The sequence below is a fragment of the Neomonachus schauinslandi genome, chromosome 3, assembly GCF_002201575.2.
Source record: "Neomonachus schauinslandi chromosome 3, ASM220157v2, whole genome shotgun sequence".
In the NCBI taxonomy this organism is placed as follows: domain Eukaryota; kingdom Metazoa; phylum Chordata; class Mammalia; order Carnivora; family Phocidae; genus Neomonachus; species Neomonachus schauinslandi.
Genome location: NC_058405.1, coordinates 14,701,002 through 14,716,943, shown reverse-complemented (window position 1 = coordinate 14,716,943; position 15,942 = coordinate 14,701,002). Strand labels below are relative to the sequence as shown.

At 37.3% G+C, this 15,942-nt stretch overlaps 1 protein-coding gene across 1 annotated transcript in view; it reads right to left on the bottom strand.

The window, feature by feature from the left end:
• Positions 1-15,942, bottom strand: part of UGGT2 (UDP-glucose glycoprotein glucosyltransferase 2) — a 178,811-nt gene that overhangs the window by 87,025 nt on the left and 75,844 nt on the right. The window contains exons 12-15 of the mRNA XM_021695965.1: positions 15,178-15,328; positions 6,377-6,496; positions 5,423-5,508; positions 4,728-4,863 (exon numbers count right to left, since the gene is read on the bottom strand). Coding sequence (XP_021551640.1) covers positions 4,728-4,863; positions 5,423-5,508; positions 6,377-6,496; positions 15,178-15,328 — 493 coding nt within the window. The remainder of the gene's footprint in view (positions 1-4,727; positions 4,864-5,422; positions 5,509-6,376; positions 6,497-15,177; positions 15,329-15,942) is intronic.

The following is a 15,942-nucleotide window of genomic DNA, read 5'->3' as shown; positions in this document are numbered from 1 at the left end:
AAGCAAAAATTTTAGCCTTCTGTAAAAAATAAGGATTAGAAAAAACGTGATTTTGAATAAGGCAAAAATTATATATGAAAAGTTACTGATATTAGTCATCTTACAAATTAGTCATTTTCAAATAGTAGATATTCTTAAGCTATCTCAGGCAGCTAGAATGTCTAGCATAAGCCACTTAGATATATAATGATTCAATCTTCTTATACATTTTACAAATTTCAAAACTGTTATATAACTTGGTAAGCAAAAATAGCAACCTGGGATATTTACTTCTTCATATAAATTTTATTTATTTTTCCCTTTTTTAGCTTCATTAAGGCATAACTGACAAATAACACAGCAATACATTTAAAGTGTACAACATGATGGCTTGATAAATGCACACCACGTGAGGGGACTCCCACCATTGAAATAACTAATATATACAGCACCTCACACATATTTTTCTTTCTTTTTTGGTGAGAACATTAAAATTCTACTCTTAGCAAATTTCAATTATACAGTACAGCATTATCAACCACAGTCACCATGCTGTACATGAGATCTCCAGAGCTTGCTTTTTTTTTTTTTTTTTTTAAGATTTTATTTATTTATTTGACAGAGAGAGACACAGTGAGAGAGGGAACACAAGCAGGGGGAGTGGGAGAGGGAGAAGCAGGCTTCCCGCTGAGCAGGGAGTTCAATGTGGGGCTCGATCCCAGGACCCAGGGATCATGACCTGAGCCGAAGGCAGACGCTTAACGACTGAGACACCCAGGTGCCCCAACTTATTCCTCTCATAATTGCAAGTTTGTACCTCTGACCAACATTTCCCCATTTCGCCCACCCCCGGACCAATCACTTTTCTACTCTCTAAGGGTTCAGCTTTTTTAGATTCCACATACACGGTATTATACAGTATTCATCTTTCTTTGATATATTTCACTTCACCTAATGCTTTCCAGGTTCATCCATGTTGTCACAAATGGCAGGATTTCCTTCTTTTTAAAGGCTGAATGATATTCTGAGGTATGTATACATATATACCACACATTTTCTTTGTCCATCCACCCACTGATGGATACAAAGTCATTTCCATACCTTGGTGATTGTGAATAATGCTGCAACAAACATGGGAGTACAGATAACTCTTTGAGATACTGATTTCATTTATTTCCTTTCCTTTGGAAACAGCTGAAGTGGGTTGCTGGTTCATACTATCATCCTATTTTAAATTTCTTGAGGAAGCTCCAGACTGTTTCCATCATGGCTGTACCAGTTATATTCTCAGAGGGTTCCCTTTTCTCTGCATCATGCCAGCATTTGTCATCTTATTTGTCTGGTAACACAACCCCCTACAGGTGTGAGGTGACAGCTCACTGTGGGTTTTGATTTGCATTTCCCTGATGATTAATCAAGTTGAGTACCTTCTCATATACCTGCTGGTCATCTGTATGTCTTCTTTGGAAAAATGTCCATTCAGATCTATTGCCCATTTTTTAATTGGGTTACTTTTTTTTTTTTTTGCTATTGCGTTATATGTATTCCTTGTGTATTTTGGACATTAACTCCTTACTGAATAGGTAGTTTGCAAATATTTTCTCCTGTTCCACATTTGCCATTTCGTTGCATTGATGGTTTCCTTTACTGTGCAGACACATTTTATTTTGATATAAATCTCGTTTATTTTTGCTTTTGTTGCCTTTGATTTTGTTGTCAAATCCAAAAAAAATCATCGCTAAGATCAATGTCAAGGAGCTTACCCCCTGTTTTCTTTCAGGCAACAGTTTCAGGTCTTATCTTCAACTTTTTAATCCATTTTGAGTTGACCTTTGTGTATGGTATAAGATAGGGATCCAGTTTCATCATTTTGCTTGTGGATATCCAGTTGTGCCAATTTACTACAATCTACTCCCTCCTAATCCTAACTTTATGTTGACAAAATATCGAATTTTAAGTTCCAAAATAGATTTATTTTAATCCTCTGTTCCTTTGTACAATTATTGTCATATGTATTATATCTATGTTAAAATTTGTTTTCTTCAAACTTGTGCAATTTAAGTGCAACAGAATATATTCTTTTTTTTTTTTTTTTGTATGTACCCATATATTTACATTTTATTTACAGCTACCATTTCATTTCTTCCTGTGAATGTGAGTTACCATCTGGTGTCGCTTCCTCTTAGCCTGAAGGATTTCCTTTAGTATTTCTTTTGACGCAGCAAGAATTCTCTCCATCTCTACCTGTGAATATTTTTATTTCAATCTTTTTGCAAGGATAATAGTTTGTGTTAGCTCTTGTTCAACTTCTGAAAACCGACTTCTTTCATGTATTTTGTCCAGTTTTATACTTGCTTACTGTGAGATGGTTCATCTGTTGTCAATTACCCCATCATAAACAAATGTTGAAGGCTTAAAGTACTTCTGCATTCTCAAACATGCATTCAACAAATATTCATCAAGTACATGACATACATTTTTTTAAATCTTTTTTTTTTTAAAGATTTTATTTATTTATTTGACAGAGAGAGAGAGACAGCGAGAGAGGGAACACAAGCAGGGGGAATGGAGAGGGAGAAGCAGGCCCCCCCAGCTGAACAGGGAGCCTGAAGTGGGGCTCGATCCCAGGACCCTGGCATCATGACCTGAGCTGAAGGCAGATGCTTAATGACTGAGCCACCCAGGCACCCAACATTTTTTTAAATCTTAATCTTGCAAGGTAGGAAGAGAAAATTAAATTAGTAAATTTGCATAGCCACTCTGAAGAGCTGAGATACATAGTCTGATTGTTTTACCATATAAATACTGTACTTACTCTATGATAATTCTCCATCACATGTCAAAAATTTTCATATAATTTTGACCTTCTACATTCTTCTTTCTCCTGACACCATATTTTCAAATTCCCTAACTTAGATAAAATAATTTGCTCATTGAAAGTAATGAAAAAATATTAAAGAGATTTTATAATTCACATATTTTAGTAAAAGACTAGATTTTGCTCAAATTATTCTAAATTAGTGAAGCTAAGTCATCTGAAGGATACAATACAATACATTCCCAATAGGATGTTAGCTCAATCATGTTTTGGTTTTCTATGGGTTACAAAAATTTTAGGGTTGAAGCATACATAGTCTGAATAACCACCAACATTTGCACACTTCAGACCCTGGTGGATTCTAGTATGCTATAAATATTCCTTCCTCACACATTTTTCCCTCTTTTTCCTCTAATTGCTTAGTACAACTTGTAGGCTATTGCACATATTTAATACTTTTCATGCTGCGTTGTATGGAAACCTATGGTTTCAAGTATAATTTGGTCTTCCAAGATATTACAGTATTATGCTGAACATCACAGTAGATAATTCAAAAGGCCAGTGATTGCGAAGTATGAATTCACATGCAAATTTATGTCTGATACAAAGCGCTTCCAGAATAGAGAGTCAATAGAGAGAATTAAGATAACTTAGGTAAGGAGAATTTCAAAAGGTCTTCAAGTTTCTTAGTTTTGACTATCATACTGATCCTTTCACGATAAGGTGGCCAGACTTCAATAAAAGCTATGTCAGTCTAAGTCTCTTATAAATTCTTACACCAATCAGTTAATAAAAGTAATAGCCTGAGATACAAAATTGACACGTAATCCACAGCACTATTTTACAGAACAAAGTGTATTCCCAAGTCACTGAGGCTCTGGTAGTTTCTGCGCGGCAGGACACTGAGTTCATGAGGTATTCAGTGGTTTTCCCAGGAGCTATGGAAGCAGGGCAGGGAGTATACAGGGCTTTTGTAATTTCACACTCTCACTTTGAAGAACCATTCCTTGTTATAATAGTGGGTGAAAGCGAAAAGACCAATGAATTTTAAAATGAACAAAAGCTAGTTTGTTTGTTTTTTTAAGATTTTTAAAAATTAATTTATTTGACAGAGACACACAGAGAGAGGGAACACAAGCAGGGGGAGTGGGAGAGGGAGAAGCAGGCTTCCCGCGGAGCAGGGAGCCCGATGGGGGACTCGATCCCAGGACCCTGGGATCATGACCTGAGCCGAAGGCAGTTGCTTAACCGACTGAGCCACCCAGGAGCCCCAAAAGCTAGTTTTTAAGCTATGGTCTGACTTTCTTAATAATAATACAGTTCTTCAATACATCTGTTTCCACAATGGGCCATAATAGTTTCAAAACCTCAATTATGAGATAATCTTCCCATTTCTTATTGTTCTTTAAGTTCTTGCCAATTTCTAACTTTTTTTTATACAATCTCTTTGTCAAATTCAGTACCCATCCTGCTATTTCCACCTAATTTGCTGTCATGAAGTGATCTCCTTCTCCTTTGAAATTCTCTAGGAAGGGTCTGCATACCTTGTCATTTAGAATATTTAAGTTTGCAGTAATCTTTTTTATTCATGATTTTTTCAAGACCTGGTTCAGGAATTCTTCCCTGACTCATCATTTTCTCTGAGTATGTTTTCCTCTAAACTTATATATACAATTTAAATTCTATTAGCAGCTGGAGGAACTCAAGCAAATTCATCTATTTTGGCAGAGTGTCAGTTGCCTAATTTATAAAGTGGGGACAACATTATGTATTTCAACTGGGAGTTGCAAGAATCAAATTCATCATCTGTATTAATCCCCATGATTGTTTTTTATAAACTTTGAAAGATTAAAATAATAAATGATAATTACAGTAATAATGCAGAAAAACCCACTGTACAGTCTAAAGAAATTATACCTAGTGCACTCACTTGTACTATGGAAATAAACGCTTGTGATACATCACGTTCTTCTGCAATATACTTGAAAGCTCGCCAAAGAGCAACGCCAACGTCATCTGCTCCATCAACTTCATCATCCGTGTTAACAATGAACACAAAACCAATTCTGGGAAAAGAAGGTGAATAAGGAATGTCACAACTACCCCTTGGATCACAACCAACACGATTTTCCAACATTACTAGCCTATAACATCTAGATGGATAGAATGTGTTAATAGGGGGGGGGAAGAGGGAGTATTATATTTGAAATGGTTTGATTTGTAATGTCTAGTCACCAACATCCGTCTGTCTAATGGATTCCTCCAAACTGTCAAACTCTCTCTGGTGGTGATATTATCAAATGACCATGTTTTTCCAGAAAAATAAAGGGAAAGTATACTCTTAACGCAACCTCAGGGAAATGGATCCATCTTTAAGCACCCAAAGTGATCAGATCATTCTCTCAGGAAATGAACAGGGTTAACGAGATTACTAAGCAGCTTTGACTAACAGAGTCTACCATAAAGGTAAATGATGTTTCACAGCACAACCATGTTGTGTCAGGCGCTAAAGACCACCCACCACTGCTCTGAATTCCACATGAATACTCCGTGCAATACTCTATGGCACAACATGAACATCACTGGATTTCCTTTAGCTGTTTAATGTTATAAATTGACAATTACCTAAGAGGAATTTTATGATAATAGAAAAGTTCAGCAAGTTTTATAAAATCCAAGGTATATTCTTGAGCAGGATCAATAAACAGAACCTAAAAGAAAGTAGATAGTTTATAATCACTATTTTAACATTTTGGAATTTTCATGAAATTCAAGTTTAGTTTAGTTTCTGTCACTAAAAGTATGAAATTCAAGGTGCAATCTTTTTTAAAAGAAATTTTCAGCAATTCTAAAGAATTCTATATAAGAAAGAATTTCATAGGTAATGAAGGATTTCTAAAAGCTGCACATCTGAATAACACATAGAATTTAATATCAGATCACTCATCCTTTTTTTGGAAGCACAGCACAAAGTAAACCTTTTTAATAACAAGTGAAATACCTTATTCTGAATGTGCATTGGATTTTCTGTATTTTTTTTTTTAAAAGATAGTAATTGAATTTTGAAAAAAATAGCATTAATATAACTGCTTACTCTACACTGCTGTAGGAAATAACATATTCACTTTCTTTGTGGAGAAAAAATAAAGCCCCAGCTAAGTGTTTTCTGCACATTTCACAGTTGTATCAGGTTATTTAATATTATAAGAGTGAACTCACACACATAGATGATAAAGTGATATCCACGAATTTTCCCCTGAAATGTACTAAACTCTAATCTTTAATTAGTTCTTTAGAACACAGAAGGAAAAAAGTTCAATCAAATTCCTTTCAGAAAATGTGAACGTAACTCATCAATTTCACATCGGAACTATAAAAGCACATCTAAATAAGAAGAGGCAGCTTTGTGGCATCGCTGGCTTTGGAGGTCTCGTTGGCCAATGCCACCTCAAGCTTGCTGCATCAGGCAAGTATTTCCCTCCGTATTACACAGATGTCTATTCACCAAGAACAGGCTAATCCAAAAAGAATGCTGTTACCTTTATAAAAGATGTATACAAAATGTCATATAAAACTCACCAAATTATGAAAATTACGCCTTACGGAAGGTATAGTTCCAGGGAACATGGGCTTCAGAAGCTCCTGGCAACTTGCAGGCCATGTGACATACAACTCATCATTTTCTAGGTCATTAATCCACTAGAGAAGAATCCAAAAATCTGTGAACGCTATATTAAGCTAATACTTAAGTCATTTTTCTTTTTTTTAAGATTTTATTTATTTATTTGACAGAGAGAGAGAGAGCACAAGCAGGCAGAGTTACAGGCAGAGGGAGAGGGAGAAGCAGGCTTCCCGCTGAGCAGGGAGCCTGACGTGGGGCTCGATCCCAGGACCCCCGGATCATGAACTGAGCCGAAGGCAGACGCTCAACTGACTGAGCCACCCAGGCGCTCCACTTAAGTCATTTTCAAAGCCAGTTTTCACTCTTTAAAAGTAAAAATACACAAAGATTTCTATATTTCTGATTAAATATAAGAAGCCAGTTGAATATTCTTTAAATTAAGAAATATATTATGTGCAACAATTTTATATTCCCATGGTCTTTTAGATTAAGCCTGACCCTCCTCCCAGAACTGACTTCTTCTATTCATGTTTTTCATATCAAAAATAAAATATTATAAAAATTACTCTCCATAAACCACTTGACAGAGATTAAGTGTTTATCTTAATTATCAGCAGTATAGGAGGCAGTCAGGTCCTCCACCTCCCTTCTCAAATTTTAACCCTTAGACATAAGGAAAATAAAACATGACACCTTGGATGTCTGATTCTAACCAAGAGCTAACAGTTTATACTAGACTAAGCCGCCTGCCTGAAAGAATGCTAAGAACTGGGGAAAACATATAAACCACTGTTCAGACGCATGGAGGTAGGGTCAACCAATTATCAAGAGTGAAGGAGTTACAATCCTTGAAGGCAGGAAGCATAGGAGACAAGCTCCATGTTCACCTCAATTCTGTCCCTAGGGACATTTTCCAAATTGTAGCTTGGAATAACTCATTCAAACAGCAAGTGACAGTCATATTGGGCTGGAAAGACAGGAGTCAAAATTAGGGTTGCCTAAATGTTAGGAGTTAAAGGGGCAGGGAAATGCAGGAGAGGGGGAAAGTGCAGGAAAGAAACCAGACAGTCCCGTCTCTCTACAAATTCCTCTCATTTGCTGACTAGGAACCTGCACGCACCCATGGCAACATCCTGGCCCCAACACACCACCAAAAAAACCCCAAAAAACAAAAAACAAAACACAAAACAAAACAAAACCACTACACAGTAAGGAGACAGAAGTTGAAGTCCGAAGTGTTAAGACTTTGGCAAACACTGTAGTTTGAGAAACTGACAGGGCTAGCTCCCAGGAGTAAGACACAAAGTGGAAGAGCTCCCACAAAGCCCAGAAACATGCCTCAACAGAGCCAGGTGAGGTCTGGTACTCAGGCTGCCGCAGCAAACCTGACAAGCGTTTGCTTCTGTAATTTTACATAGGCAATTTCGGGCTCCTACCAAAAACTGCCATGAAAAAAAAAAAAAAAAAAAAAAAGGACCAAATATTAAAATGAAAGAGAAATACCAGACAATACAAAGGGACTTAGACAAGGACTTTAAAATAACTACGATTAATATATATATTTTAAAAAGAAAAAATAGATGGAAAATGTTAAGATAACTAAAAATCCATCACACGAAGAGCCAAAGGGATATTCTAGACTTTAAAACTCTGTAATTAAGAACTGTAAGAACTTCTAAAGAAGATTTAACTGGCAGACTGGACATGGAGGAAGACCATGATTAGTCAACTGGATGACAGTTCAATAGAATGTATATTAACTAAAGTGCACAAAGAAAAGAAATAATGCAAAATCAAAATGAAGGGTGAGAGAGATTAATGACACAGGCATGCGGTCTAGCAAGTGCCACTGAAAGGCCCAGAGGAGAGGAGAGAGGAGACCAGTGGTGCCCAAGAAATCAGGTGGCCTCTACAATGGTCCAGACATGAGGTTTTGGGGAGTGTTTAACCACGTCAGAGGCAATGACTTCAGAGAGAAGACTGAAATCGCTTTGCAGAGGCCCAGAGACTGAACTGCCCATTTTTTACTCTCAAGTAAATTTACAGAAGCAGCAACAATAACTGGAAGAGTGGCCTCACAAAGCTGCCTGCAGACCTGGCACTGATACTCCAATGATATATGGCCATTAGTTTTGTTGGCCATAACTCTGGCCTTTGTATCTACTGGGCTACCAAGATATTGAATAAAAGATATTGTCATTAATAGACTAGAACTTATAAGACGATTTCCTCACTGTCCAAGGAGCTACAATAGGTTAGCAAATGGACACAAGATGGGTCATGGTGTTAGAGGATGAATTTCTGAGAGAAGTGAAGAACTTAAAAGACTTGAAATTTACATCTTTTGGGTTTTCTCTAGGGAGTGACATCAGCTAAAATGGCTGAGTAAGGAATTTCAAAACTCCACCCTGACACAAAAGCAGTAAGAAATTGGAATATTGGGGGGAACTCAACATTTTAAGAACTATGAAAACTAACCAAAAGCTTACAGCAACCTTGAGAGCATTTATTCAAGAAAAAGGGCTGAATCTCAGTCAGAACTGTGAGATATGTGGTGTGAAACTTATCCTAGTCCCACCTCGTGCTCCCAAGCTTATCAGTAGCCTTGAAAATGACAGCCTGAATTCCAGTATCAATATTGGAGAAAACAGAATGGACCTCATTCTGAAAGAATTTTAGTTTTTGTTTGAACTGTCCGGTGACTCCCTAGAAAACCCACTAAAAAGGCTTGTCTTTATCCTGCCTAACTCATAACAGTGTTAGAGCTGCTACCCCATTTTGTGGAAAACAATTATGGGCAAATGTTTTAGTCGCTCCTCCCTGCAGCAATAGAAAACAGTTGGGACCAAAGCAGAGCAACCAAAATCTAGTCCGGAAAGGTTGGGGAATGAGAGGTTTTGGGAAACAGGGCTTTGAGAAGTTCTGACATATTCTTGGGATTCTAAAAGGCCGTGCACAAGCCCAGGGAAGACTGAGAAGCCCCAAGTTCCCTCCTCTGGTTTACTGTGAAGCTCTGTGCCAGCGACAAGTGAAGGCTAAGGGGGATGCAAGCTGCCTGGCTGAGGGTCCGACGTGGACTGCTCCCTCTCCATCTGCCACACACACACACAGCCCCTGTGCAAGACTGGGAAGCTTTTGGGGTCCAGGCATTTAAGTAAATCTGTGTCTCATACTGAATAGATGACTAGGTGAACGTAACAGAGACTTCTGTGGCCACACATAAGAAAGAATACAGGCTTTACAAAATTAGTTCAGAGAAGTCACTAAACAAGTAATCAAAACAACAGCAAACAGCAACAATAAACCCAGGGAAGGTAAGAATCTGACTTTCAGAAGTGCCATACTGTAATATTCGAAATGCCTAGTTTTCAACAAAAAATTCAGAGGCACTGAAAAATCCTAAAATAAACATAAGAAAAACAATTCTATTTACAATAGCATCAGGAAGGATAAAATACTTAGAAAAGAGGTTTAACAAGTATGAGACTTGTATACTCAAAGCTACAAAAGCTACATCATTGAAAGATAATAAAGAAGATCTGAATAAATGGAAAGACATCCCATATTCATGGATCAGAAGACTTAATATATTAAAATAGCGATATTCCTTAAACTATCTATGTATTCAATGAAATTTCAATAAAAATTCCAACTGTCTTTTTTCCAGAAACGGACAAGCTGATGATGCAATTCATAATGAAAGGCAAGGGTCCTAGGACTGCCAAGATAATCTTGAAAAAGAAAAAAGTTGGAGGACTCAAAATTCCAAATTTCAAAACTTACTCCAAAGCTACAGTAATCAAATAGTGTGGTGTTTGCATAAGGGGAAGATACAGATCAATGGAACCAAATTGTGAGTCCAGGGATAAACCCAGTATCTGTGGTGAGCTGATTTACATCATTATGGGGCTTGGACGGGAAACTGCTGTTATAGATTGTGGAGCTCACTGTCAATAGCAAGTTACATCCTTAACCTAGATTAAGAATTCATTTCCTCTGCCTGTGCTGGTTGGTGTTTACTAGTTTTGAATCTTATCACTGTCATCTTGGTGACAAGAATGAAGAATTAGAACTGTTTTGAGAGAATAACAAATGGCTAGGATGACTTGGGAACTTTAAGGAAAAGGAAATTAAAATGATCATAAGCACCTCAGGAATATGACTAGAGCATGAACATCACAGGATAGAAAACAGAAAACTGCAACTAGGGGCAGGGGTAATTTAGGTGGAATATGACCAAAGCCCCCACCACTGTGGACTGAAAAGGAATTACAATCCAAAGGAGCCAAACATATAATCATATGGCTGTTTTTACTGACTTAAATACTAGTGAAACCTGAGGTACCATGGCAAGGCTAAAAACTATATAAAATTTAAATTGTGTCTTCTGATATCTGGGACAGAGAAACCTAGAATGGTTAACCAGGGATGGGAGAATACCCAATGACTCCCTTGAGTTTTTACTCAACTGTTAAGCAAGCAACTTTTAAGAAATAAACTGCCAAGTTTTGTTTTTGGGAAGGGTATAAATACAGAGGTCAGAAGTAATGTAATTCAGTGACTCAACTTTCTCTGTAAAGACAAAAAGTGGAGGGACAGATCCAGGGGGTGAAAAAGAATTAAAAGCAAAGTATTGCTTTCATTCTTGAATAGCTCTGTTTTAGCATTAAGATATCCAACAGATTTTCTGAGTGCTTCCTATGTGATAGGACCTGATGGATGTTGAAGATATTTAACAAAATCCTGGTTTTTGTGGAGCTTACATTCCACTGGAAGGAGAGTATACATAAACAAATAAATGCATAATAAATGCATATCATATTGGGTGGTAGCAAATGCTATGAAGCAAAAATCAATCTTAAGTGTGAATTAATTTTGCTGCTCTAACAGACCAAGGTGAAAAGAGTGCTCAGAACTCAGGGCTCTGCATTTTGTGCAGTTAATTTTATTTTTTTCAAGTAGGCTCCTTGCCCAGTGTGGGGCCCAACACTGGCCTTGAACTCACGACCTTGAGATCAAGACCTGAGCTGATACCAAGAATAGGATGCTCAACTGACTGAGCCACCCAGGTGCCCTGTGTCAGTTAATTTTTTTTTAAAGGAATCTATAGAATAAAGTGTCACAAATAATTATCTACTGAAAGCAGGCACTTTCCAAGTGGAAAAGTAAAAGCATTTAATTAAGACACAAAACTGCTCTTAATAGTATGCAAAAAAATATTTTAAAAATTATTATTTAGTCTTAAAAAGTAATAAAATTCTGATACATGCTACAACATGGATGAACCTTGACAGCAGTAAGCCTAATGAAATACACCTGGCTGAAATGGACAAACATTCCACTTTTATGAGGCACTTAGAAAAGGCAAATTCATAGGGACAGAAAGTAGAACCGAGGTTACCAGGGAGTTTGAGAGAAGGGCGTGGGGAGTTACTGCTTGATGGGTACAGAGTTTCTGTTTGGAATGATGAAAAGGTTCTGGAAAAATGGATCATGGTGATGATTTTATGACACTGTGTATGTACTTAATGCCACCAAGTCATACACTTAAAAAGGTTAAAAGAGCGTATCTTATATATTTTTTACCTCAATAAAAAATTACTTCCCGACACTCTTAGCGGGAATGGAGAAGAACGCCTCCTCAGGCGCCCAAGAGCTGGGCCAGAGTCCGAGCCCTCACAGCAGAGCAGTGGGGAAGTGGACCAGGCGTGGGCGATGGGGACAGCAGCAGGGCTGCTCCTCCCTGGTGCTGACGGGCCTCTGCCAACCTGGGGGGACCAGGGTGTTACTTTATGAATGGAGCTGCAAAGTTTCCTCATAGATGCCTTTCTTCTTCAGTGTAGTCTTGAAACTTACGGCCCTCCTTTCCTTACCGTGGCCCATGCTCCCAATGCTCTTCTACAAATGTTTAAAAGCATAAAGGCTTAAAATAAAAGTCCCAAAGTATTAAGATTACTAACATGGTCATTCCTTTTTCTGATAAAACATTTTTAGAGAACACGTTTGTTAACTGAGCTTAAAGGTATCCAAGTCAAAGTAAAATCCAGCCAATGAGAGAAGATGGTCTAAAGAGCAGGAAAACACAGTAAGGATAGATAAACATTTATAACAAGGCACTTAGTGCTCTAGAAAATACAATGGTAACTAATTCAGAACTTATGTAACTTGCCCTGAGTCTAAGGTCTTTATCCCTCAGGGAATATACAGCATTTCTTTGGTGCTGTTATCTTTCTGTGATTCTTGGAGGGAGGACCAAATTTGTAGGTGGGAAGGCTGGTTGGGTAGGACAAAAGTAACTGTAATAACTGAACATTTCCAAGAAAATCCCTTAAATTTTTACATGAGATGATTAGCAGGATGGTCAGAGAGGTTTTTTTCCCTTTTTTTTTTTTTTTTCCTGATCATGTAAGTCATACATACCCATTGCTAAAAATTTGGAATTTAAAGAAGAGCATGAAAAAAAAAAAACCCACAAGTACCTATTAAACCACATCACCCATTAATAACAACATTTTATTTCCTCTGGATCTTCTGTCCATCTTTACACATGATATATCATGTAAGTCTGTGTTTCTTACTTAACATGAGAGCACAGTCATTGTTCCTGGTTGCTGAAGCATGATTATAAGCATGATTCTAATGTCTGAATAATATACCCAAGCACATGGATACACAATTTACAATATTTCTGTTATATACTTAACTCATTTCTATTTGGTTTTAAGAATATGCAGCAATGATCATATCTTTGGGAATAAATACTTTTCTCCATTTCCTACTATTTCTTGATGGTATTTTCCAGGGAAATTACTTAGATCAAAATTTATAAACACGGGAAGGACGCCACAGCCACAGCTGCTTCCAAGTCTGCGCCAATTAATACTCTGTCCAGGCGTCCTTCTATCTTTCTGCATTTCCTCAGTTAAGCTGTAGTTTTATTATTGGTTATTAAGATTATTACGTAGTAAAGATATTATCAAGGTATCTGAATTTTTATGTTATTATGAATAAATCACCGTGTTTTCCAAATGGTTTTTGGAAATAAAGCTTTTGACCTGCTTACTGTCACTTCAAACCCATTTTACTAAGGTCTTATTAATTAAAATGCTGTTTTGGAGGAATTTTAGGTATATAATCTGTCACATAATACTTTTATTTTCTCATTTCTAATAGTTATACTTTTTTACACTGTTAAATCATAATGGTGATATGGACATATTTATATTGATTGTGCTGTAATTAGAATGTTCTCAGAGTTTCATTGTTACAAATTATGTTTTATGTTGGTTTGAGATATTTACTTATTTGTTCAAAGAATACTTATGTTTACTGAGTACCTACTAAAACCAAGGACATAATGGTGAGAAAAAAATGGATAAAATTCCTACTTTCAAGAAGTTTATATAGTCTAGTAAGAAACAAAGACATCAAAGAATCATAGGACAAAATTATAAAATTATAGTAATTCACTGTGCAAAGTATACGGAAGGACTGGTAGTTCTGTAACATAATAAATATGTATATAGACAAACACACACGCGTGTGTATGTGGAGGGGTAGAAAGGGTTAACTCGGCGGGCCAGCTTGCTCACACCTTGCACATTCCCTAGAAGGGCCTGTTTCTGTGACAAAGGTTCTCTAGGTTGGCTTCTGAGAACTCACTCTTGAAATGTTCTGATACAGTTCCTCCCATGCTGAGGGTCCTGCTGCATGGAGTTTCTGTGAACATGAGGATGAATACCCGCTTTTCCTCGGAGGGTCTGGAGCTTCAGTGACTGAGATCAGTCACACAGGCATTACATTCCCATACGACAGACCCCTTTTCGAACCCTGAACTCCCGGGTCAGGCTAGCCCGGCACGGATTGTCACACATGAAATCAAGCATGTTGTCTACGACTCCGTGAGGAGCAGCTTCTTGGAAACTCGCGCCTGGTTTCCTCTGGCCTTTGCCTCATGCTCTCTCTCCCTCTGCTGCTCTAATAGATTGTAACCAAGGGTCTAACAGTTGTGAGGCTTCCTGAGTCTCTTTAGCATATCACTGAGCCTGAGGCTGATCCTGGGGCTCCTCATTACAATGCCTATATGAAAACACCTTCTAATCTGGGTAGTTGAGGTCAGCTTCTCTCAGGAAGTACTGTTTGGAGCAAAACCTGAAGAAAGAGTGGGAGTTGACTGGATAGAGAGGGGAAACATTGCTTCCCTGGCAAAAGAGAGAAGGGAAAGTGGTGAGAGGAGTACTTCACAGTCTAAGAAATGAAAGGAGGGAGGAGGCCACTGACAGCTTCACAGGCCACACTGAGGATGGGACCGCACCCTCGCTGCAAGCAGGGGTGAGGTGAGCAGACTCCCAGTTTCCACAGGTGGTAGCATAGACCAGAACGCTTGGAGGCCCCTGTAAGCTGGCCAGGCAAGGTTCTCACGATAGTAGGTTGTATTCTTACATTCCTCAGATTTTAATTATTTGATGTTTTGTTGCTGTTGTTCATGGGGTTACTTGGTTGTTCGTGTTTGTTTGTTTTTTTAAAGCTGGAAAGGATCCTGAAGGAGTGAGCTCTTGAGAGGAAATGCAGAGAACAGGAAGAGGGGGAGAAAAGATATGAGAATGAGAGGGGGATGAGTCCGTATTTTTACTTTTCTTTTGAGTTCTGCAACCTCTTTCAAAATGCTTAAATTTATTTGAAAGTCTGCCAATATTTGGTTTTATATTAAGTCTTAAATCTAAAGGTTTTAAAAACAAGGAATTACATGAGCACTTACCATTACAGAAGAATGCCTAATATCTAATGCATAGGTATGGTCCAAAACATGTGAGTTTAATTTTAAAAATTTGCTAATATCTTCTTTGTTGATCCCAAGATTGCGGAGGCCATTCATCATTTTTCCTTCTAGTTTCAGCATATCCAAAAGACTTTTAAAGAAAAAAAATAAGTTTTTTTTTGATTCGCCAAATTAAAAAAAAAAAAAAACCTTTAAAGTTTATAGCTTTCTTAAAGCATTAGAAATGAATTCCACTGGTATTTTTATTAACAGCAGGAAAAAATATTATTAAACTCATTAACAAACAAGACAAGGAGTTCTAATTAGTTACCTAGGGTAAACTCATGTTGACTTTTTTGTGTGTGGTGACAAAATCTTGTTATTTAAAAGGTAAGGCAACAAGGTATATTTATTACATTCTTTAGCAAAGAAGTGAAGATATGCTCACCCTTGAGTGAGCCAAAAATGAAGGGAAAAATATCCTAGGTCACTATTTTGGTAAATCTACTATGAAAACAAGGGAAGCTCAAATAGGACCTAAAATATAAAATTTTAGCACAGAAAAAGAGCCATTAAAGCATGAAAATTCACATCTGTTTGAAATACATATAAAAATTTCTAATCATATATATAATACTCTGAGAGCTCTTAAACATGACAGAAAATATTACTGCTAAAAAATAACAACATCAATAAATAACCCTACTGGCAAAAAGTCTGGGCAGTTTGAGTCTTTAAATGCCTACTGATCAAGCTCCCACATGT